The sequence below is a fragment of the Opisthocomus hoazin genome, chromosome Z, assembly GCF_030867145.1.
Source record: "Opisthocomus hoazin isolate bOpiHoa1 chromosome Z, bOpiHoa1.hap1, whole genome shotgun sequence".
In the NCBI taxonomy this organism is placed as follows: domain Eukaryota; kingdom Metazoa; phylum Chordata; class Aves; order Opisthocomiformes; family Opisthocomidae; genus Opisthocomus; species Opisthocomus hoazin.
Genome location: NC_134454.1, coordinates 80221529 through 80244088, shown reverse-complemented (window position 1 = coordinate 80244088; position 22560 = coordinate 80221529). Strand labels below are relative to the sequence as shown.

The 22560-nt window shown below is 46.5% G+C and overlaps 1 protein-coding gene across 1 annotated transcript in view; it reads left to right on the top strand.

Moving 5' to 3' along the window:
• The window catches only part of DNAI1 (dynein axonemal intermediate chain 1), a 155927-nt gene that overhangs the window by 100317 nt on the left and 33050 nt on the right, over positions 1-22560 (top strand). Inside the window, exons 15-18 of the mRNA XM_075411270.1 lie at positions 871-958; positions 2813-2892; positions 9917-10065; positions 10925-11024. Of these exons, the coding sequence (XP_075267385.1) occupies positions 871-958; positions 2813-2892; positions 9917-10065; positions 10925-11024 (417 nt within the window). The remainder of the gene's footprint in view (positions 1-870; positions 959-2812; positions 2893-9916; positions 10066-10924; positions 11025-22560) is intronic.

Below are 22560 nucleotides of genomic sequence, written 5' to 3'. Positions count from 1 at the left end.
CCTCAGCCCACACTGCTCACTAATTTAATCTTTAATTCTTTGTTCTTTTTATCAGCCCCAGGGTATTCTTATACTCACAACCAACTCCATTCTGCAGTGGTATTTTAATTCCCAAAGCTAGTCTAAGAATGGATCTTTGCCCTCTCATTGTTTCCTCATATTCACCCACATTGTGTCTATTTTCATCTGTCTTCTGTCTGCCACCTCGACTGTGAAGTCTTTGGGACACAGCATTTTTGTCCTGCGTTCATACAGCACCTAGCACACCACTGTCATGGCCTGCAATGAGAGCTCTTTAGAGCTCTGCTGGTAACAGCAACGTTGGGCACTTTTCCCCTGGGGGAGCGGCTTTGCTAGATGTTATTGTTACTTGAATCTCGGAGACAGTGATGCTGTGAGTATCGGGAACTGAGGCTGCTCTGGGGACAGCAGGAAGACAGTAAGAAGTAGAGACTGGAAAGGTGGTAACTTACTATCCATTAATCTGAGTTTTGGTTAGCTCCATTGATAATGTGCAGTAGCCATCTTAAACCACGCAGGGTGATTTCAATTTACACAATGATTTAAGCTGACAGTGTCAACCTCCACTCAAAAATATTGACCTTGAAACCCAAAGCTTTCCAGGTCAGCTGCATGTGTCTTGGTGACGTACCAGTGGCTCTCAGTTCCGGTGCACCAAAGCATCGGTTTCCTGGAGGTTTTGTGTAAAACAGCGTGTTAACAAGTTGCCAAGTGCGAGCATGAAACATTCAGCAACTTGTGGACAGCTTTTTAAAATTCCTCCATAAAATTTGCCATTTCAAAGTACTGAATGTCTCTGTATTGTTGCTGTAAAGCCTGTTATTCAAGTGGAATCTCCTCTGCCTGCAGAATGAGCTGGTTCATACAGATGTCATCAAGCTGCCAGCAGACGGGTCAACGGTGCAGGGGCCAGAGGGGCTGCAGCTGCAAACATTTGGTAGGAGCCCAAGTCCTTGCCATGCTGATTAATTACTGACACAAAGCCTCTAATCAGTCATTCTGTGGAATTAAACTGGGAGTGGGGTGCTGAGATGGAAAGAAGCTAAAGAATGGGTTACGCCTCTTTGCTTCATCATGTAGTAGGGCAAAGTCTGTCTGGAGCAATGGCCACTAATGGAATCAAGTTTTGCTGGTTACATCTTGCTTTTACTTTCAGAAAGAGGTGAACATTAATTCAAAAAATGCCCATTTTACTGGGAAATCCCAATGCAGACAAGGCACAGGCGTTACCTGTATTTGTCAAAACTAAGTCAGTTTTGTTCTTCCTACAAATTTTTTTTTTGGTTTTGTTCTTCCTGCAAGTACATTCTTACAATGTACACAGTGCATCCAGCCAGTGTTGGGATGTGTCTCATGAGGTTTTGGCTCTCTGAAAGCTCGGCATCTATTCTAAGCTACTAGGCTCCCTCTATACGAGGTGGAGACAACGCAGTCCTTCTAGGCTGAATCCCCTCATTCTGACCATCCTGTGTTGGAGACAGGACAGGGTAAGTCAGCTCTGGAGATCCTGGACTACACAGGGAGCGCTGAGGGATCACCTAATCATCCCACTGCACCTGCTTTTGGCTGTGAAGCTGTGGCCTGAGTTTGGAGAAGGCACTTGCTCTGCATTTAAGGATTGCCCCGTTTTTAGGCTAATAACTGCTGAGCAATATCTTTGTGAGAAGGTTTGCATTGCCACATAGGTTCCAAGAGACCAGCTAAAGCAGTACACTGCAGAACTCCCAGGGGCTTTGGAATTATTTGTTAGTGTTATGGGAAATGGATTTTCAAAGCCTTGTCTTGAATATTTAACAATCTATTTAAATGTTAAAAATGCAGACAGTATTACAAGGTTGAAATGACCTTAACAATTCCTTTGAGGACTACATTTTGTTAACATTTAAGGCATGTTGAAGACAGCTGCCTTTTTTGCAAAGTTCTCTTTAACTATGTGCTTCTGAGCGTTGTCTGCTTGTTCCTGTTTCTTGTTTGATGATTGCTGTGAGTGTCCCTGATGACCAACAGCCCCAAGTTTCTTTGGCACTGCACCGACATCCCATCTTCTGTGCTAGGACCCTGCTAAAATTTTCTTTCACCACTATGAGAATTCACATTCTTGTATGATGTTGCATCTCCCTCCGGAGCAGAAGCCACAAAATCTCAAGGAGTCACACATCCTGTTGTGGTTGAAGCCTGTTTTAAACACAGTTTGCAGTGTTGCTTGATTCAGAGCTTTTGAAGTTAAGAGGATCCTTCTGTGCCTGGCAGAAGATTTCTTCCCAAATCACATCCTTTGCTATTGGCTTTACTGAAGTGAGCCTGCTAAATGGCTTCTTATCTAAGGACAAAAAGGGGACAGGGATGTATGATGTGGTGTTTCCTCTCTGTGCTCTTTTGTGCATGGGAAACCATTTATATTTTTGTGAATACGAGACAAACAGAAAAGATCTGTTCCTCCCCAATAAGAGGCAGGCTTGGTCCTCCTAACTCTTACATTTCCACCAGACATTTTTAATTCTTACCAAAGTGAATCCTGGGCCAATTGGTTCTTCCAGTTTCCTTCAGGTTCTTCCAGTTTCCTTTTCCCTTTCTCTGTGCTGGCTTTTCAAATTGCAGGTCTTGGGGACAGGTGCAGCTTGGCAAGTGTTTGCAGAAGGGGTGGCTCTTCCACCTTTTGGTTTCTTTTGGGAGCTTCTGGCGAATAAATCACTTCTGAAAGCACTGGCAGTGTGTGTGTACCATAGGCAGGGAGCGTGTGCTGGCCAGATGAACCAAGTGTCTGTCTGACAGACCTTTCTTCTGTTAACAGGCTGCGGGACATCATTTGATTTTCACAAAAAGATAGACTATTTGTTTCTTGTTGGTACTGAAGAGGGAAAAATCTACAAGGTAAGAATGGTTTCTTTGTCCCTTGTTTTACATACCCTGACCCATGCTTGTCTTTCAGGTTCGTCATCTTCCCTGTTTGCTCAGGCAGTAACAAAGTACAATTTCAGAGCCTGGCCCTGCCCTCAGATCCCTGTGGTGAGCCTGAGACCAGCACAGAGCCACGGAGGGTCGCAGGGAGCACTCTGCACAGACCCAATTAAGACCTTATTTTGCAGAAACGTTTTTCATGCAAACTGCATCCCAGAATGCTTTGCAGAATGCAGCTGTGCAAGTGAGGCGCTAACTATGATCAGAGCAGAAGTTAAAAGGCATTGATCCTCTGTCCTCATGGTTATGGGGAAATCGCAGGAAAAATCTCATCTCTCTTCCTTTTTAGACCTGTTATCCCGTGAGCAATGAGGCTAATGAAGCCTTGTTTCCCATGGACTGGTGTCCCGCAGCCCTTCCCTCCCACAGTTACATTCCAAATCCTTTCCCCAGTCCCACTTTCTCCTTGCCCTCCTATCTCCAGTTCCTCGTTATGTCCTCTGATCTTTTCTCCCTCTGATCACCCCTGTGCTTTCCCCAGCTTGGTGATCCCACCCTTGATTCCTGCAGACAGTGCTGGTGACCTCCCCTCCAGTGCCCTCCTGCAGCCTGACACCTTGGTTGGCCAGCCAGCTCCAGCCATGCCGTGAGGGCAGCAGCCAAGCTTTGACTGCCCTTCCTGGGCTGAGGGCACTACCCAGATGTTTGCACTCTGTGGCCATCCCTTTTTATAGAATGTTTAAGACCTTAATATTGCCAAGTCCAACGTGCAGCCAGCTTTGGCTGAAATTGCCAGTGAGGTCAAAAGTTGTTTGGCAGGAGAGACAAGCTGACAGCAGGGCATAGACGTTGTGTTTTCTTAAGAAATCAAGCTAAAAATAGGAAGTTTTGAGCTCTGCTGTATTTAGCCTTGAAAAGAAAGCCAGTGGCTGCTTACTCATATAACTTCTGTTTGCACAGCATTCCTCTGAGCTGGCTTTGGGGCTTTGCTAATATTGTAGCCACAGCCCTTCAGTGTGGAGAGTGGACCATCAGCAGGAGGCTAATGTGCACAGCACATCCATCCATCCATCCCTAGAGGACGCTGTAAGCTCCTTCCCCATGTTCTGCCTGCAAAAGGGAACCAAAACAGAAAAAAAGAACCCATAGGAAATCATATTCTGAAATAAAAATCAATCATCTAGGCAAGACAGACTTAACAAATAAGTATCCCTTCCAGAGGGATGATGCTGATTGAAATCTCTCTGTCTGCCAGGCAGTATCTAGGGAGGATTTCTGAGCAGTGCTCACTTGCATTGGACAAGGCAGGTGCAGAAGGAAGGTGGGAGAAGTGAGGGGTCTGGGCTGGTAGGCGATGGGCAGTGAGGTAGGAGAAATGGCTTTTTGTTGATACTTTCAGGATACAAAGCATCTGTTCAGTCACAGGCAGATGTTCTGAGTTGGCTGGTCACCCACAGGATTTGGTACCCTGGGTATTGTACACCAGATTGTTTGGGTACTGTTCTGTCTAGTCCTGATCAAAAGGAACCACATGTTTTAACTTCCTCTGTGCTTAGGTGAGTGCTGGATGTCAGTGAGTATGACAGTAGATGTCGGTGTTCGGTGGGGACCATCAGTTACCCTTCAGGAGAAATCTTCAGTTTGGTGGACTGGCCGAGTTACGCAGCAAAGCGAATCTATCATGGAGGAGGACTGCATAGGAACAGAATTTCACAGAATCCCAGAATGGTAGGGGTTGGAAGGGACCTCTGTGGGTTATCTAGTCCAACACCCCTGCTGAAGCAGGGTCACCTAGACCAGGCTGCACAGGACCATGTCCAGGCGGGTCTTGAATATCCCCAGAGAAGGAGACTCCACAGTCTCCCTGGGCAGCCTGTTCCGGTGCTCCGTCACCCTCAGAGGGAAGAAGTTCTTCCTCATGTTCAGACAGAACTTCCTCATGTTCAGACGGAAGTCTGTGCCCTTTGCCCCTTGTCCTGTCACTGGGCACCACTGAAATTTGGCAGCATTTGCACTGGCAAAGCTGTAGGTATTCCTGCCTTGAGTGATCTTCAGTGAAACTAGAACTAGAATGGGTTTTTAACATAAGGAGTGATCCCAGCCATGAAGGCACTCGGGTATTTTAACCAATTCTTCGGTGGTCAAATGCAGAGAGATACTGTTATACAGGATCTTCTCTTTTATTGGTGCTAAGGCTGATTTTGGGGTTACTGGCAAGCAACAAAACATTCCCGTATAGGTAAGCCTTAGAGAAAAGTGGGACCACTCTCACGTTATGCGACACTGCTCTATAAACCAGTGCTCCCATGGCAGGAAGAGACAATCTTCCATCAGATTGTATGGGCTAACATAGGGAAGACAAATCTTGTGTCTAGCACCAGCAGGCCTCCATACTATCCACAACAACAGGGGAAAGAGTGCTTGCACCCTTAGTATCTCCCGAGAGTTTGCTGCAAGCAAGTTCAAAAGTTTTGCACTCAACTGCTGCTCCAGATATATCTGAAGGACTACGACACACCTTCATCACACCCTTTATTGAAACAGTGCAGGTCTGAACCCATTACTGGAGCTACCTATGGGCCTCCCAAAACCTTGCTCCGCTCAGATGCTAAGCACAGTGACAGTCCCACAGCCATCTGAGTGGCTTGCGGGTCCTGTGGCTGCACTGAGCAGGAGTGAGCTCCTCGGGTCTCTGTGCTGCGCTTGCCCTTGCCACTGCACGTTGAGTGAGAGGGACAGACCCCTTTACATGCTGTATGAGTCAGGGATCAAACACAGGCTGCTCTCCACATGGGCTGAATTTTAGATTATTTATTAAATAAACGGAAAGTGAATTTCATAGAGGCAATTTTTAGAGACCAGGCGTACCCACAAATACTATGATAATATGTTAATTTTTTAGCTGCAGAACAATTACTGTGAATTTTTAAAAAGGGCGTAGTTAATAGTGTTTCTGAAGCCATGAAATCATTATCTTAATTACACACAAACCTATCTATTGACCTTTTACGTAGAGGACAAACTGTTTCTGCATTAATAGGATTCTGTAATGCAAAACTGCCTCTTTGCATATCTTATGTGCTGTTTAAGAATTGTTCAGCTTTGGTATCAAAAAGTATGTTCTCTGAGATTCATATTGAAACATTATTATGGCTCCAACTCTTTGGACAGAATTACTTCTTAATAAACAGAGCTTCAACAGAAAAATTGTGATGAGATTTGAACATATTCATGTAAGAGAGCATTTTTTTTTATCAGGCAGTTTGCTTGAGAGTGTGACAAATGACTATAATAAAACTCAGTGCAAGACTGTATAGCAGGAAAAGGTGATTCTAATTTTAAACAAAACTAATTTCATTCATACTCATTCTCTCATACTAAGAACAAGGACATGCATATCTGTGTGGTCAGGACAGGATTTCTTGTAGTTATACAGATGACAAAGGATGCTGGCTGTTGAGTCCGTATCACATCTCTTGGGTTTTCCTTAAATGATGATGACAAACTGGTTCCTGGACAAGCTCCCACTTCCAGGGACCCTGTAGTAATGGAGAGATCATTTGCCTCAGTGTCTAGCCTTGCTGCAAAGACAAAGTTGTTTTGCTCGTCTGGATATTTTATGGCTTCAGTTCTGTTCCTAATCTTCTCGCCACCTTATCTTTGGGGCTTCTATTTCTCTTGTCTGCTTGTCTTGTCACTTGACTGACTGCATTTGCCATCAATTAACACAGGTTCTTTCTTTACCATTTCCTGTTGTTTCTCCCAGTGCATTCACGTGGCTCTGTTTCCATTTGTAAGCCTTTCTACAAATCACAGAGTCACAGAATCACAGAATAGTAGGGGTTGGAAGGGACCTCTGTGGGTCATCTAGTCCAACCCCCCTGCCGAAGCAGGGTCACCTACAGCAGGCTGCACAGGACCTTGTCCAGGCAGGTCTTGAATATCTCCAGAGAAGGAGACTCCACAACCTCCCTGGGCAGCCTGTTCCAGTGCTCCGTCACCCTCAGAGGGAAGAAGTTCTTCCTCATGTTCAGACGGAAATTTCTGTTACAGATCTCTACAAGAGGCACTGAGCAAAAACCAAGGAGTCCCTCTGGTGTTGCTGGTAACAGCTGTCCGCAACAACATGGGACACATTTATGTCAGTGGTTTCTGAAGAGCAGCTGGCTGTCCTGGTCTGCCTGGGAGTGCCAGTATTGGGCAGTACTCTTTCTGTTACCAGACAGAAACCTCCTTTGAAAAAGATCATTTTTTGGATTTCTGTATTGCCTACAGTCTGCGAGTTGTTTCTGCGAGTGAACTACAGAAGCCCTCTACATTTTAAGGACACTAATAACCATCTATTCACCATGGATGCAGAGGAGTTTTGTGTCAGGCTAACATCTAGCGTAAATTCAAGTGCTGTTAATGAAGATTATTCATAAGTTTTGTGCCCTTGGAGATCTCCTTTCCTCCTAGTATTCCTCCCCTATGTTTTGTAGCCATCACCGGTCATCTTCATACTGGTTTTCTGTGTTGCCATAGACACATTCTTGCTTTCCTGTCTCATCATAAAAATACCATTTGCTATTCACACACATCTACCACCATTTAAATAGGAGAAAAACATTCGCAGCAAATTTGAGCAGTGCTTTAGAGGATCAGACAGGCTTCAAAAATGCCTGCTCCCTGAATCCCCTCACCCTCTTCAAAGCTCTCTTGTCAGGAGTTAGGCATCACATTTTCCACTGGTTTTGTTTTTATCCTGACACGAGTCTAAAAACTGTAGGGTTTTTAAAGTGAGTAGTAGGGGAAGACTTTGCCAGCAGTTCTAGTTAGCTCAGAAACTCTTTTATTCATTAAAGTCGTATTTCTTTCTGAGCTTTTTCTCAGGTTTGTGGTGTTTCTTCAAAACGCATCTTCAGAAGAACATGTCCCTCTCTCGCGCATCAGAGACGATACCAAAGGTTGGGGCAAACACGGTGTGGGGCTGGCAGGCACTGCCAGAGCATGGTGTGTGGCTTTAGGCTGAAGCAGGCACACGGGATTCATTTCTCACAAGGGACCCAGCAAGGCACCTGCCTTACAGAACCCTTTTTTCTGCTGATTTAACGGGAAAACCACAGATCCCTTTCCTGCCAGGGCCTGGGCCTCAGCCCTGGGCCAGACTTGCAGATGACAATGCCAGTGCTGTGGATCAGCACATTGCAGATCACGAGAGGCCTCCCGTACCGGTGCCTGGAGCTGCACTGATCAGGGGACTCAGCCCCAACAAGGCTTTAGAAACAGAGCGCTGAACATTACAGTTCTGTTGGATGCAGACAAGTCTGGTTAGGATCTCACTCTTCAAAGTCCTCAGGTATTAGGGACCTTCAATCCACATACTTGGAAGGACAGACGGCTGAAGCAGCTTCTCTCATGTTAATTACTCTTGACCCATTTTGTCTGTTCCCAGCAAAGTGACTTTCAAAACAAGCCAAGTACCAATTTTCCTGGTGGCTGAACATTAAGAATTATGAAGTAAAGTTATGAAACATGCCATGAAAGGAGATTTCAGTACCATAATTACACACAGGGACAGTAACTCAGAGACAGGCAGACTATGCACTGAACTATTAGCAAGCTATAGACACTGTCAGTAAATCCCAGTGGGACATGAGCCGCTTTCTTGTTTCCATTTCCTACCACAGCAAGCCTCCCAGGGATGCAGGAGGTGTTGCTGTGTGAATGGTTTAGCCCCCTCGATTCTGTACTTGCACCAGTGCACATGGCCATCGGAAAAAAACAGGGCCGAGCACCCAGGCAGTGAGTGTCATGTGTAATAAACAGTTAAGCCTTATGATTAATTAGAGCTTTGGTATGCAAGAACTAAAGTCATGTAACACTTCAGCAATCCTGCTGCTCGGGCAGATGATGCGTTGCTACATTCATTAGGGAGTAATGAAAGGTGCTGAAAAGTCCTTGTAGTGACAGTACCAAGGCAGATCAACAGAAAATACTGAACCAGCCCCAGCCTGCTGTGTGGATAGAGCTTGTGTATGGGAACATAACCAAGAAGACATTACTTTTGTGATGAGGTCCTTGTTGCTAACAAAGGAAGCTTCCAGTCCCCTTGGAGGGGAGGTGGTTTCAGGAGGATAACCTCGTTTTTTCTGTGTACACAGAACTGACAGAATCTGGATCGAGTCTCGTATTCTGCTCATGCAGACAAGTGGATTGCAATTTCTTCCCCCCTGCATGAGCTCACACACAAAGTGACTTTTCCAAGGCTCCCAAATGTTTTCCAGCTCTTGCACACATCCTGCATTTTGCCATTCAGTAGCACCCGCAGCTGTGATGCTGCTGGCCTGACTCTCGCATGCATATGCAGGGTTTGCCCAGTTCTTGTCTTTCTCCCACTCCTCTGGGAAGTCATGAGTGGCACAAGGGAGAAAGCTGCAGAGCCATGTGATGGGGCAGGCTCTCAGAGCAGGCTGTTACAGGGTGATGGCAGGGAAGGCACTTTCAGCATGTTCCCAAAATCCTTAGAGCCAAAGGGTCAAGTAGGTCATTCTTGTGACATCTTCATTCTTGAGCGTCGTTACTAGAGGTTTTAATTGCGACACTCCAAATGCACATGGTGCTGTGCACACCTGAGTAACACAAGAGCCATTTTCCCCTGCCTTTCCCAAAAGCCTTTTACAGAGGCACGGCAGGAGTCCAGGCTGGCAGGAAGGTGATAGAGCTGCTGTAGTGGAGAATGGGCTCTGGGGCCTGGCTCTGGCTGTAAATCCAACCAGACTACTTCAATTCCTACCTCTGTGTATTGCAGAGGGGAGCTCGATGTTGCCTGCAAGTAGGATGGAACAGCATGTGATAAATTATTTAGTTCCTGTAGTACCTCTGGATACCAGCCACCTCTTCTCATGCAGCCCAGAGGAGCCTGGGAGGCCATACAAGTATTCAGAGGCATCTTTCTGCAGGAATATGAGCTCCAGAAGGTCTAGCTCTGACTACTGACTAGTTCTTTCCATTGCAGTGTTCAAAATTCTATTCAAGTCAGTTTCTGGATGTGTTTGAAGCCCATCACACGGCTGTGGATTCAGTCAGCTGGAATCCCTACCACTCAAAAGTCTTCATTTCCTGCAGCTCTGACTGGACAGTCAAGATCTGGGATCACACCATCAAGTAGGTCCTGCTGGGTCCTGGTGTGGGTGGGGAGGTGCAGCCTGACATGCCAGCTGCACAAATTGACTCTACTCATACCTCCGTCTCAGTTTCCCTCTTAGGTGTTGATATTGCTAATTGCTCTCTTATCTCTGTTTTGGGGGCTGATGACTCAGATTTGTACTCCCTAGGTACAAGATAAAAGATTTAGTGTCAGCTGCCCCAGGAATTTGACTGTCTTTCTTCAGGCAGGACCTACTGTGGCAGGGTTGTTCTTCTGGAGCAATGCTAAGAGAAATGTCAGGGGCTGGCTTATGGCCCCAGGGGCCAGACACCTCCTAAAAGTCAAAAAGGCCAAAAAAAAAAAAGAAATTGGAACATTTAAAAATACATAATGAAGTTCAGGGTTAGTGGTTGAGGAATGTCTGGTTTCAATCAGGAAATTGATTTTGTTGTAAATCAGTCAGAGTCAAATATCTCCTGTTGCCAAATCTGCTCTAATATTCAGTATGGTTGTCAGAAGTCCAGAGAGGGAAAAATCACTTTTTCCCATATGATTATTAACCAGAGAGACTCCATCTTGCTCTGTGTGTTGGGGAGAAACTTTCAAAATGCTTTCAGAAAGAAAGAAACATGCTACCTTTCTTCTCATCACAGCTGGACCAACCCTGACCCTTTTGGGTTGATGCTCGGCTTTGCTTTGCCTTTGGCTCAGACCCTGGCTGGTATCTGACATATAGAAACACTCCATGTCCCACCCACTTCTGCGGCTGGCCTTGAACAACACAGGCTGCAGCATCAACCTGTTTATAGCTCAATGTTTCACTTCCAGAGCGGCATGTGCTTAAATGAGTTCTTCTCACTGAGTCTTTTTTTTCAGGACTCCGATGTTTATTTATGACCTGAATTCTGCTGTAGGGGACGTTGCGTGGTCCCCTTACTCCTCCACGGTCTTTGCTGCAGTCACCACTGATGGAAAGGTAAGAGGCTGGGAGAAACACCGCTCTGATTTGAGCCAAGAGAAGGTCAAGGGAGATTAGGGTTGAGTGTGGGAACAGGTCAGCCCAAACCTGGCCAAGCATGTCAGGGAGCTGCAGATCCCCCACCGGCAGGAATCCACCACGGTGATGGGCTGAGTTGGCTGCAGCACGCCTGACCTGCTTGCCCCAGGATGGCAGGCTCATTTTGGTAGCTGAAGGCCCTAAAACTATTAATTCCTTTTTGCTCAGTTTGATTATAGAGGATACAGAAGTCATAAAGCAACAGAGATGAGGAAACCTGGGCTGCAGCATTTCTTACTCTTACTCTTACTCTTACTCCTCCTCCTCCTCCTCCTCCTCCTCCTCCTCCTCCTCCTCAGGTCTGCCACACCCTTACTAGCAACAAGGCCAGAAATCCCTCAGCTGCAGCCCAATCATACAAACAGCTGATGTTAAATCACAACTTAGAGAGCTTTTAGCAGAGCTTTTAGCAGATGCTGAGGATCAGCTGCACATCTCACTGCAGCTTTGACAAACCCATCAGAAATGCATGTGGGCCCTCTCCTCTAAGCACAGGTGCCTCAAACACTTAACTCCCTCTATGTGAAATCAGCTTATTAGCCAGTGATCCTTGGGGATGGAGAGATAACGCTCCAGATCACAGCACCCCTAATATGAGCTGACATCAGGCCATAGGTTCTGAGCCTCCAAGATACAGAGAAGTGGTAGAATAAAGTGTTTATATACTTACATTGATATTAAAAAATCAATTATAGTAATATACCCAGGGTCAGCCAATAGAACTTTGTTCCGATTAAATAAAATCAACATTTTCACACAGTGTGAGGCTGTCTCCAAGAGTAATGATTTGGTAATGAAGTACTTAGACCAGTCCTAATATTGAGATGATAGCAGTTATATTTTTGCCCCTAGCCATCCATCTTAGTAGCTCAGATGGTTCATTTGGGCCAGGCAAGTAGCCAGGGCATGTAGCTATCCATCAATGCTGGTTTTGTACCGTAAGACCACATTGCTCTGTCACCATGGGCTGTATGTTTTGCCGGTACAGATTGGAAAGTCTGTGCAGTTTGGCCAAATTACTCTAGGAAAAAGATGGCCTTTATATATCTCTATCATTGAATTGATGCCTTGGCAACTTTATTGCAGTTTAACCTTTATGTTATAGCAAAAAATTCATTTCACTGATACACTGGCTCAGGCTGTGAATTTGTCTCTCCCAAGCTAAGCAATAGAAATCTCTTAGCTGGGGCATGTAGCCTCCCCTGGAAGCTCAGGATGCCACAGCCTACAGACAGCAGCATTGATGCTTTTCCCTCGCAGGCAATGTCAGGATCGGGCCCTTTCTTCATGGGTCTGTCTGTCTGCATTCTCCCATATACCAAATGAAGGGCCTGCATGAATGAAATCAATGCAATGTTACACATTCTCTGACTTGTTTTCCACAAGTAAAGTTGTGTGTGCCTTCAATCCTGGCAAGGGTCCTGCTGACATTAACAGCTTCAGTTGAGGGCTGGGGTGAGCAGTGCAGAGAACTGTGGGTACCCCAGCTGTGTCCTGGTGCCTAACTGTGAGGAAGAGGATGGAGATGTCTGCAGGCTATGATACATCCTGGGCAGCATGAGCAGATGGAGGGTAAACACTGGGTGTACTTGGATTTCTTATTCACGTCGTCATGTTTCTGCAGTGATAGCTCAGCTCTGCGGAGGCTTTGTGCTACTCGCTGGGCCAGGTTCTTTGTCAGAGATTTACCTGATGCAGAGATGCTCTTAAGGACTTGGCAAGAGTTTGTGCAATGGGATCTTTCCATCCCACCACTGGCTTGTCCTACCCACTGCTGCAGTGACTCTCGTTGTGTTGTTGCAGGGTCACGTTAGCTGCAGCATCCATGAGCCTGGAATTTGTATGAGGCTATGGGTAAGACAGAGGACCATCTGACTTGGCAGCACTGCATCTAGGATATCTCACCTTGGCTGTCCTACCTTGGATCTAATTCAGTAATCCTAATTAGATCCTAATCTAGTAGGGTCTAATTCTGCCTTATGCCTTTAATCCCAAACTCCGAGAAGACTAGCCATCAGCCAGGAGCAGCCCAGAACTGGGCTGCCTAGCAGGAAAGGTCCAGGCAAGAGCTACCTTCCCATTGCATTTAGGCTGGACAGGACTGATGCTGATAGAAATCCTGGGCCTCTGTGTTAGCCACTAACCACGCTGGCTGCAGCAGGGTGTGTCTGAAACATGGTTTAGTTTCTATTTTGAACAGAACCTTCTAGGTCTGCAGTGGAAGTGGAATAAATAGTTGTTTACAGCCTTTTCGTTCCTGGACATATTCCACTTTGTAGCAGAGTGCACTTCTTGGGAATAACTCAGCGCCTCACAAAGGGCAGTCTCCATTAATGCTGGGAAAAAGTCTACATTAACAGGATACAGAAAACTACCGGACGTGCAGCCAGAAAATAAAACATTAAAGCCTCCTGTTCATAAACAGCCTCTAGCTTTGCATCCGCACATAATTATGCCTGCAAAACTTGAAGGTTGCCTGGAGGTGGTTTTAAAATCAAGCCCTAATTGCAGTCTTAAAGGGATACCTGGCTTATTTTGAAAAACACGTTTCCTTATTCAAAGCTGTATGTGTCCAAAATGTGTGTATCAGCCCCCTAACTCCTGACACTGACTTGGAAACTGGGAGCATTTTAGCATCTAAAAATCTTTCGGTCCCCATGAATCCAGGAGGTGGAGATTTAAGAAAGGCTGTAAATATCAGGGGTATTATGATAAAATGTGTGTGTTGGCAGCTGGGCATCTGCTTCGAACAGCACCACCTCTGCATAAATAACCTGAGTGTGCACGTCCTACTGCTGGTGCAGTGGATACTAACTGCTACTATTGCTCTTTATCATGTTCTGGGTAATTTCCGTAGTCTCCTTCTCTGCCTGATGGCCATTTTATTTTGGACTGAGCATAAATGATTTGCACTGAAAATTGAAGTAAAATAAAATGATCACTGAGACATGCACAGCCATGCCAACACTGCCTGGGAAAAAACCTCCCAATTCTATAACTAGATACCTAAATAAATGGCCTGATTTTAAAAAGACTGGACAGCCCGTTGCTTTTATGGAGGCTAGTCTCCGCTGGATGCGCTCAGAGTCGTTGCTATAGAACATTCAGTTTTGGTTTCAATCAGTGTGGTAAGTCCACTGCAGTTTTGCTCTGTGATTGCATTTCAGATGACACTTAAATTCCTTGAAGACTCCACAGTGGTTGCTAAAGCAGACAGGTGGAGAGATCTGTTATTTCTAAACATGAGTCCTGCAGCTCAGTTGGCTGGCAGCAGCTCTGTGGTCCCTCCAGGCCATCTCCTACAGGGACCTGGGTGCAGATACTGATGTGATTAGCACTGAAATAAAATGAGGTTAGAGAACGCCTAGTTTAGTTTAGGTTGTAAATGGTAAAAGCCTTACAGGAAGAAAAAGGCTACGTGGGATGAGACCTGCTTTGGAAGCAAAAAGGTGGATTTGGATACCTGGACCCTTACACTTAGGGTGCAGAAAATCTGGGGATGTTCGTCAGCTTATTGTAAGGACAGGGGCCAGAGAAACAAGGAGGGGTGGAATTCAATCCCTGCAGCATTCAATGGGATTTGCCTTTGGGAGTTTGCTTTAAGCTCATCTCAAATTTACACTTAAAGCAGGAACTAAAAATTGAAACTTGTAAATGCAAGAATCACACCTGAAATTTCATTCTTGAGCTTCTTTTACTTACTTTCCTTAAATAATGAAATGGTGTTGGCAGGTTGTGCTGTGCAGGGGCAATGCCACAAACCTCTATGTCTGGCTCACTCCGGGCATGCAGATGCGTTCTTGTGCAGAATTCATGTACGAATTGTTACCCCTGTTAAAAAGGCCAAAGACATCCATGTCACAAGTGTCTCCAGATGGCTGGATCACAGGCTGTGAGCCACAGCTGCCCCATGCAGTGGCTGTAATGGCATGGTCAAGCTGGGTGTGTTCAGCCTAGAGAAGAAATGCAGCAGCCTGCCAGTGCCTGCAAGGAGGTCATCAAGAAGTTAGAGCCAAAATATTCATAGAAATGTGCAAAGGGATGATAAGACACAACAGCTGAAATTGTTGAAATGAGATGTTTGGACCGGATATAAGGAAAAACTTTCTCTGTGAAGGCAGTCAAGTAGTGGAACAGCTTGGCCAAAGAGGTTGTGCCATCTCTGTCCATGGAGGTTTTCAAGACCAGATTGAGCAGGTCCCTGAGCAGCCGCATCTGACCTCAGAGCTGACCCTGCTTTGGGCAGGAGGTTGGAACAGAGACTTCTAGGGGTCTCTTCCAACCTGAATTACCTTCTAGCCCTGTGACACTATGAAATGTCCTTGTGTGAGAAGGACCTCAGGGGTTTTACAACAGGCTTGGGAGCATCCCATAAGTACAAGTCCATTTGCTCTCATGTTTTTGTGGTCTGCGTCTTTCATGACTAATGCAGCAAAAGCAAGGTGATGTTATAGCCATCTTTAGTAAATATTGATAGCCTCAAGATAAATGCTGTCCAAATGTGCACTCTGCAGAGAAAGCTGCTCAGACATACGCTCCAGGGCTTTTCCCCATTACTGAAGCTGTTGACCTTTCAATATGTGAAATACCTGAAACAACCCAAACCTTCAGGAAACTAGCTAATGCTTTGTGCTGCTCAGGAAGTGAGTGTGCCCATTCCTGCTTATATAAACATATTTTACTGAATAACTGTTTTGTATGAGAAGTCTTGAAGACCAGGTTCCTGTTGTATCTCACTTGAGGGATAAGATGACAAAGAAATGCCTGTTGTCTCGATACCCATCCTTTCCCAGCTAGGAGAGAAGCATTTGTTTAGCACTGGTGTGTGTGTGTGTGTTCATAGAGCAATTTGCAGAGACTTGCTGCCCATCTAGCATTGACCAGCAGCAAAAGCCAATCTCCTGTCTTTAAAACCATAAACAATTTTGCAGATAAGAGGCTTGCTACACCTTTCAGGTTTGCAAATATTTCACTGGGTATTTTGACCTAATCCTGCCTCTCCTTGTAAGCCTTGAATCAGGGAACCCAGCAGACCTCGTCACATCAGTTGATATTTTTGCCCAGGGGAGTCAGGACTGTGAACCCCTCATGCCTACAGATGTCCCTGCCGTATCTGAGTCTTCCCTCCTACCCTTCTGCAAGAGTCCATGGAGTCTGTCCGTGCCTTATAGGGCCACTGCTAGCTCTGTAGGGCTGGGGCGAGGCGTCTCCTGGCTCTCTGCACCATGTCTGGGGGAATTACTGAGGTGTGAAAACACTGAATGAGTGCAGATCCCTTTGCTGTCACCCAGGAGGACCTTTGAGTAGGCTGAAGTGGGCAGGGGCTTTCTTAAAATGGCTTTGAAATTGCATTCACAGCATAAGCGGATGTTTTCCAGTAAAACTGTTCATTTTCTTCTGCCACAAAACCTAAAAGGCTCTTTCTTATTCCCTGCTGAATCTTCAAGATTGATGTGGACTGCTGGGCAGACTTATGTCTGCTTTAAAACAAGTCCCTGGAATTAATGCTGCCTCCACTTTGTGCCAGTCGGGCTGTCTTCCCTTCTCCCCCAGCCACCAGGCTCTCTGTGTGCTGGCATTTCTTTCCCCTAGCAGCTGCTTGTAGGGAATAAAGCTGGCCTGGAAGACTTCGGTTTGCCCTGCAGGGTCTGAGCTCTCACCTTTATCCAGCTGCAGCTCCCATCCCATCACAGGGTGCTCTGGTGGGCTCGAAGCCTCAAGACATGCATCAGGCACCTCAGGACACTACTGCTCACTCACATCCCTTAGCTACTGAGTTGCAGGTGAGGTGACTTTGTCAGCACAGTAGTTGGTTTCAGTGCAATGTCAAACTGATAAATTGAAACCACTTTTGTCAGTGGCTTTGCAGGAATGGTTTCTTACACAGATGCTCGCAGACCAGTTTTTAATTACTAGAGCTATTGCTCTTTCAGATTATGAAATATAGCATTTTGACAAAACCCCTCTGCTGAGATTAACTAGTTCAGCCAAATTTGCTAAATTTGCCTTTTTCTGCTTGCGTGGACACATGTAAGTGAAAAAATAACTTGGGCAGCATCTCCAAAGATTTTGTTGATTCACCTGTTAGACTTTGCATAAAAACCTACCAGGGGCACAACGCCTATCAGGAGTATCTGTGAGAGTTTAGAAAGCTGCTCCTAAGTGCCTCTCTGCTCTGCGTTGTCAGCTGCTGGAAAGAATGGCCCCTCACTTAGTTTTCAGTTTGGAAGTGGGAACAATTGGCATTTAGGACCACTGAGAGTCTCCAGCTCCAGTACAGAGGCAGCAGCTCCTGAACCTTGATGTTTATTGCTTGGCATTTTGTAATGACCTGAAATCTGTGCTGGTTAGTTTTAAATGCCAGTCTACAAAACGTGACAATTCGATATCTGCCTTACGAATAGATTGGCTGTCCTGCCGCGTGTGAAGGGCTGGAGCTTGGTGCTAGTCTATGAGGACATAGTTTCAGCCTGACACCAGGGGCTGGGCTGTGGGTCACAGTAGAGGGAGCGCAGGGGGACTGGCACAGCTGGGATGTGTTCGTGTAGCACAGCCTTGGAAGCTTTGCCCTCATGCACATAAGGGACTGGTTGAAACAGTCTCCCTGTTCTTCACCAGGTATCTGAGATGGCATGGTAGAGTGAGAAAGTGTCAGAGGACTGGAGGAAAGACTGCGCAGTATTCAGGAGCATGGCAGTGCAGCAGAAATTAGGCAGCCTAAACAAGGCTATCCAGAAAGGTCCTGGTACAAGCGATTGAATGGTCTATTTGTAAGCACAAGTAGATCAAGGAACAGCCAGCCTAGTAAGGCTTTAGTAAGGCCATATCACGTAAAACTGATCTAATATTGTTCTTGAGAGTAACAGCCCTGGTGGATAAGAGGAAGGAGATGTAATACATGCTTAGCAGTTGACTTCGGGAACACTGTTGGCACAAGCCCGTAAGGAAACTACAAGGCAGGTGAAAAGGTGGATGTGGCACGATGGCAGTCATCCTCAGCAGAGTGTGCAGTGCAGCTGGGGGTGCTTCGGGGACTGGGGCTGGCACTGAAACCCAGCAGGGATGGAGGCGGCACTAAGTGGACAGGACTTACAAGTGCTTTGGTGCCAGAGCTGAAATTGTAAATGAGCTCGACAACCTCAGCAGCAATTTGCAATCTGTGAGATGAAATTCAATAAAGACACAAATGTGCAAAGTGAAATGAGTGCTAACTGGGAAAGCAGCAGAACTGTAAAGGAGGCTGGGGCCAGGGACTGCCTGTGCTGCCTTGCTCTCGCAAACGCTGTGCTGCTGACCCGGACCCTGGGAGATGCAGGGCAGAGTCACCCTGTGAGCACAACCAGGGCTCAGGCTGGACTTTGGGTGCTGGTCTCCAAGGAAGGGCCATCTCCGCTGTTGCAGAAGGGATTGCAGTGTAGTGCAGAGGTGCTGGCTGCTATCATCAGCCTAGCTGTTGCAGAAGTTCAGCACAGATTAGTTTCTCTGTTTGACTTTCACCGTTCAGAGGTGATTTGGAAAGTAACATTAAATTTAGTGCAAAAGTGAAGAGCAGAAGGAGGCTTTGTGATTCATTCCAAAGCATGTTACTAATGTTAGAGAGGGAAAAAAGAATAGTCACAGGCAACATGAGAGAATCGTATTAGACAAACTGAAGTGCATCCAGCTCAGGGGTAGGATGTATCAGCTACTTAGCACCAGATAACGGCATTCAGAAGTGTGCAGGACCGAGAAGTGAAGGAGATTATCCAGATCACTAAGACTCTGAGAGCAGAGCCGGGTTGGCAGAAGTGGTGACTGACAAGTTAGCTCGGATAAACAAGCACTTTCTTGTAAAACAAAGTAACAGGGTTTTCAGAAGACGTCAAGTGGTCCTCACAGCCTGTCTGAATGAATAGCAGCTCTTCTGCATGCTAAGGCTTTGATTTCTTACTGACTCGTGGGAGCTGAGTCAAATCAGCTGAAGCTGATGCTGTTTTCCTACCATGTTGAACTGGGAGTGACCCCGTTCTTACTGAATGAGGGAAAGCTGAGAGATGCAGCCCGAAAGTGAAGCAGCTCCTACAGTTAAGCCAGGTGACACAGAGGTTCGCTTCCCCACTGCATCACGCACCCTGGAGCAGCGGGCTGGAATCCTGCAGGGCAGAAGGATGTGCTTAGCCCTCTCCCGTACATGGGGCCATGCAACCAGCTCCCAGCTGCGAAAGCTCACCCAGCTCAGCCCAGAAAGCAGCTTTCACAGATGCCTGCTCATCCTCCTGAGCTCAAAGGTACCTCTGAACATATCTGTAACAGAGCTGGGGTCCGACCTTTTGCTGGTAGCATGAAAGTGCTGTGTTAGCCCATGAGTGTTAAGGTCTGTCTGGTGCTGGTATTGGGGCAGCCACCAACCAGCATTCCTGTGTTGTCATTGCAGAAGCAGGGAGGCAGTGAATGTTTTCTGAGTTGGGTCTCGTTTCCTCCTGCCAAACCCCTGACTGCCTTGGATGTCAGAAGAACCAAGGACTGTGTTACAACCTTTATTTGTAACTCGAAAGTGTCCTTCTAGAGAAAATTAACTGTGTTGGAGGCTGTTCTAGCTGTTCTAGGGTGTATAGAAATCATGCAAAGTAAGGCCTCCACTGCATGGCAGCTTGGCTTTGAGGCAAGGTGGGTCTGCCTTGCCTGCCCAGTGCCTTTAGGATACTCCAGCAGCTGTCTTGGTGCTAGACAGGGGCTGGGGGTGGCCTACCCACTTGTTAAATATATTACCTGAGAGTTTGAAATAACTCATCTGCAGAGTTTGCAAATGGGCAAGGTACCATGATTCCATCAAGAAAATGAGGTAAATCCATCACAAGGACAGTGAAAGCCAAGCAGTGAAAGAGGTGTCAGCTGGTAAAGGGCAGCATGATATTAAATTATCCCTCACCTTTTGCTCTTGCACTGATTTTATTCTTTGTTGCCAAGTTACCAGCTACATCTGCCTTGTTCTTACAAGCATGTATATATCCCCCCCAGCCTTGGTTCTGCTTGCTGTCAGGTTGATTTTGAGCGTGCTAGCATTGCCTAGACCACTGCTGGGGAATGAAAGCTTGTATACCTGGAAGAAAAGGACAGCAAAGGCTGCATCCACTGCAGACCCAGCAAGTGTTCAACGCATGCAATAAAGGGAGGGTAGGTCAAAACAGCTCTTCAGTTCCCTTTTTTATGGGCCACAGAAGTCTCATAGTTTGTTCTGCTGGCAGAGAGGTTGGTTGCTTTCAGGTGGTGCCATCTGGAGGGTCCAGGTCTCCCCCGGATCCTGTGGCATTTCCCTCTCTGGGCTTGCCAGGCTGCTGTGCTGCAGGGCAGCGGGTGACAGCTGAGTGTAAGGACAGAGGAGTCCAGCTCATCTTGGAGATGCTAAGCAGATGACAGCCTGGGCTAACTTTTGGGCTGGAAGTGTGGTCTGCAGGGTGAGTGGGGAGAAATGGGATGTTCAAAACTCTAAACGTGATGCTGGAGCTATGGTAATAGCCTTGGACATTCACTGTGCCACGCTTACAGAGCAGCTGTTGGGAGCCTCAGTGGGGAACCATTGGATTTTGGGAGGTGGAATACATTTGCATGACTCATAGACAGAGGAATTGTTGGTCTGGATGCAACTGAGCTGGATTTCTTCTCTGGCTGTTTGAGACTCAGGCATCAAAGCAGCCCATTTATATCAAATATTTTTCTGCAAATGTAGCACAGCAGAGTTAGATCGTTATTGCCCGTACATCAAGCATGATGGCTCTGTCATTACCCTGATTGTAATTTTACAATGTTCTATTTGAATAAAAAACATCAGAGACTACAGGATTCACCTGATCCCATCTCAGAGATAACTGGGCATCTGCTTAAATTCAGTGCGCCTTTTCAGGGGCCACTGAGTTACCAGAGTTACTGTCCTTCCATCAAGGAGAAGTTTGCTTTGAGCATCTTCCTGGCTTAGCTACCATCAAACTGTCCAGCACTTTGGTGTTGTGAATTTAGGTTTCTTTTTATGGTTGTTGATACCAACTCATAAATCCCCATGCTGCAAGGAAATGCTTGGCCCAACAGCTTGGCTTCGTTTGGAGGGTGGTACATGTCTTCCTGCACTTCCCTGGGGTGGGCACACAAGTTGAAGAGGACCAGAAATAAAATGGCTGTTGGATTCACTGGTTACTGCTCAATGCTTTATTCTCCCTGAGGATCTGCAGCTGAGCTGGCGAAAGCAGAGAAGAGTTCTTGCACTTTCCTCATTCAGGCATTTTCAGTTTCTTTTACCTCCCTCTCTGTCCCTCTCTCCAGGTTTCTTATTCTTGGAGTCTGATTTAAGTCCCCCTAAGGAAGTGGCCACACATTGTTCCTAAGGGCTCTATAACAAAAGAACTGAAATGCCCTTTCCCATTATCTGAATGCTTATTAGCAGAAAGAATGAAGGTGTCTGCCGCGGTCTGCAAGCAGCCCAGGCGCTGCAGGTCGCTGGTTTGTTTTTACAGGATCTGCAGAAGGTATCTGATAAAAGCAAGTTTATTGTCAGGAGGCTTCAGCTTCCTCTCTGGGGACATGTACCACAGTGGAAACACTTTTTGAGGGCTGAGAAGCAGAGGTTTGAAACCTTCAGCCTGTAGTTTCTAAACTGCTGATGGTTGAGCGTGGGTGAGTGATTGTGGTGGCCCCAGGTCTCAGCACCTGCAGGGGAGGGAAGTGGTGGGACCAGCCTAGACAGCATGAGAACAAGTGGCATGCAGAGCTGGCAGGGAAGAGTGGGCTGTTCACGGGGGGGACCCACACTGGTTTGTAAGCTCTGACAAGGATGCTACCTTGACATGTTTTTTGTTCCTACACAGTTCTCAGTACCATTAAAACTCAAGCTGATGTCCCAGCACAGGGCACTGCACTGCCGTGTTGCTATACGCTGTCTTCCCATCAAAGTTACTCTTTCTGCTTTAGGGACCCTGAGCAATTTACTGTGTTTCCCATGGATTCATTGAACTATGAAGTGTCACATTCTGACAAGCATCACCGCCTTGCTGTGTTGCTGGAGATTAAAGTCTGGGTGATGCTATGGTACTGAGTGAGGCATGGGGGGGGCAGACAGGTGGAAGCAGGCCTGCCCTGTGAGCTGTAGGAGCCCAGGATGACGTTGCACGTTGTATGTCAATGAATATGTAAATGTGCTCGTCTGCCACATGTGGAAAGTTAAACAACTATCAGCCCTCATCAAAAATGCCAGTTTGCACCAGCTGCCTGACACTGTCTGGCTGGCAGCTCTCATCTGGGAGGAAGGGTGCCCTGTGGAGACACCTGCTCTCCAAGGTGAATGTTTGGATGTGGCTCTGGCCATCCTGGCTCCCCATAAGCCTGATACTCAAGTCACACGTGGGGTTGGGTGGCACTTCTATGGGTCACGGTTGCACTTCTCTGGGTCGCATACTCAGAGAGGGCTCATCCTGCAAGACCTGAGAGG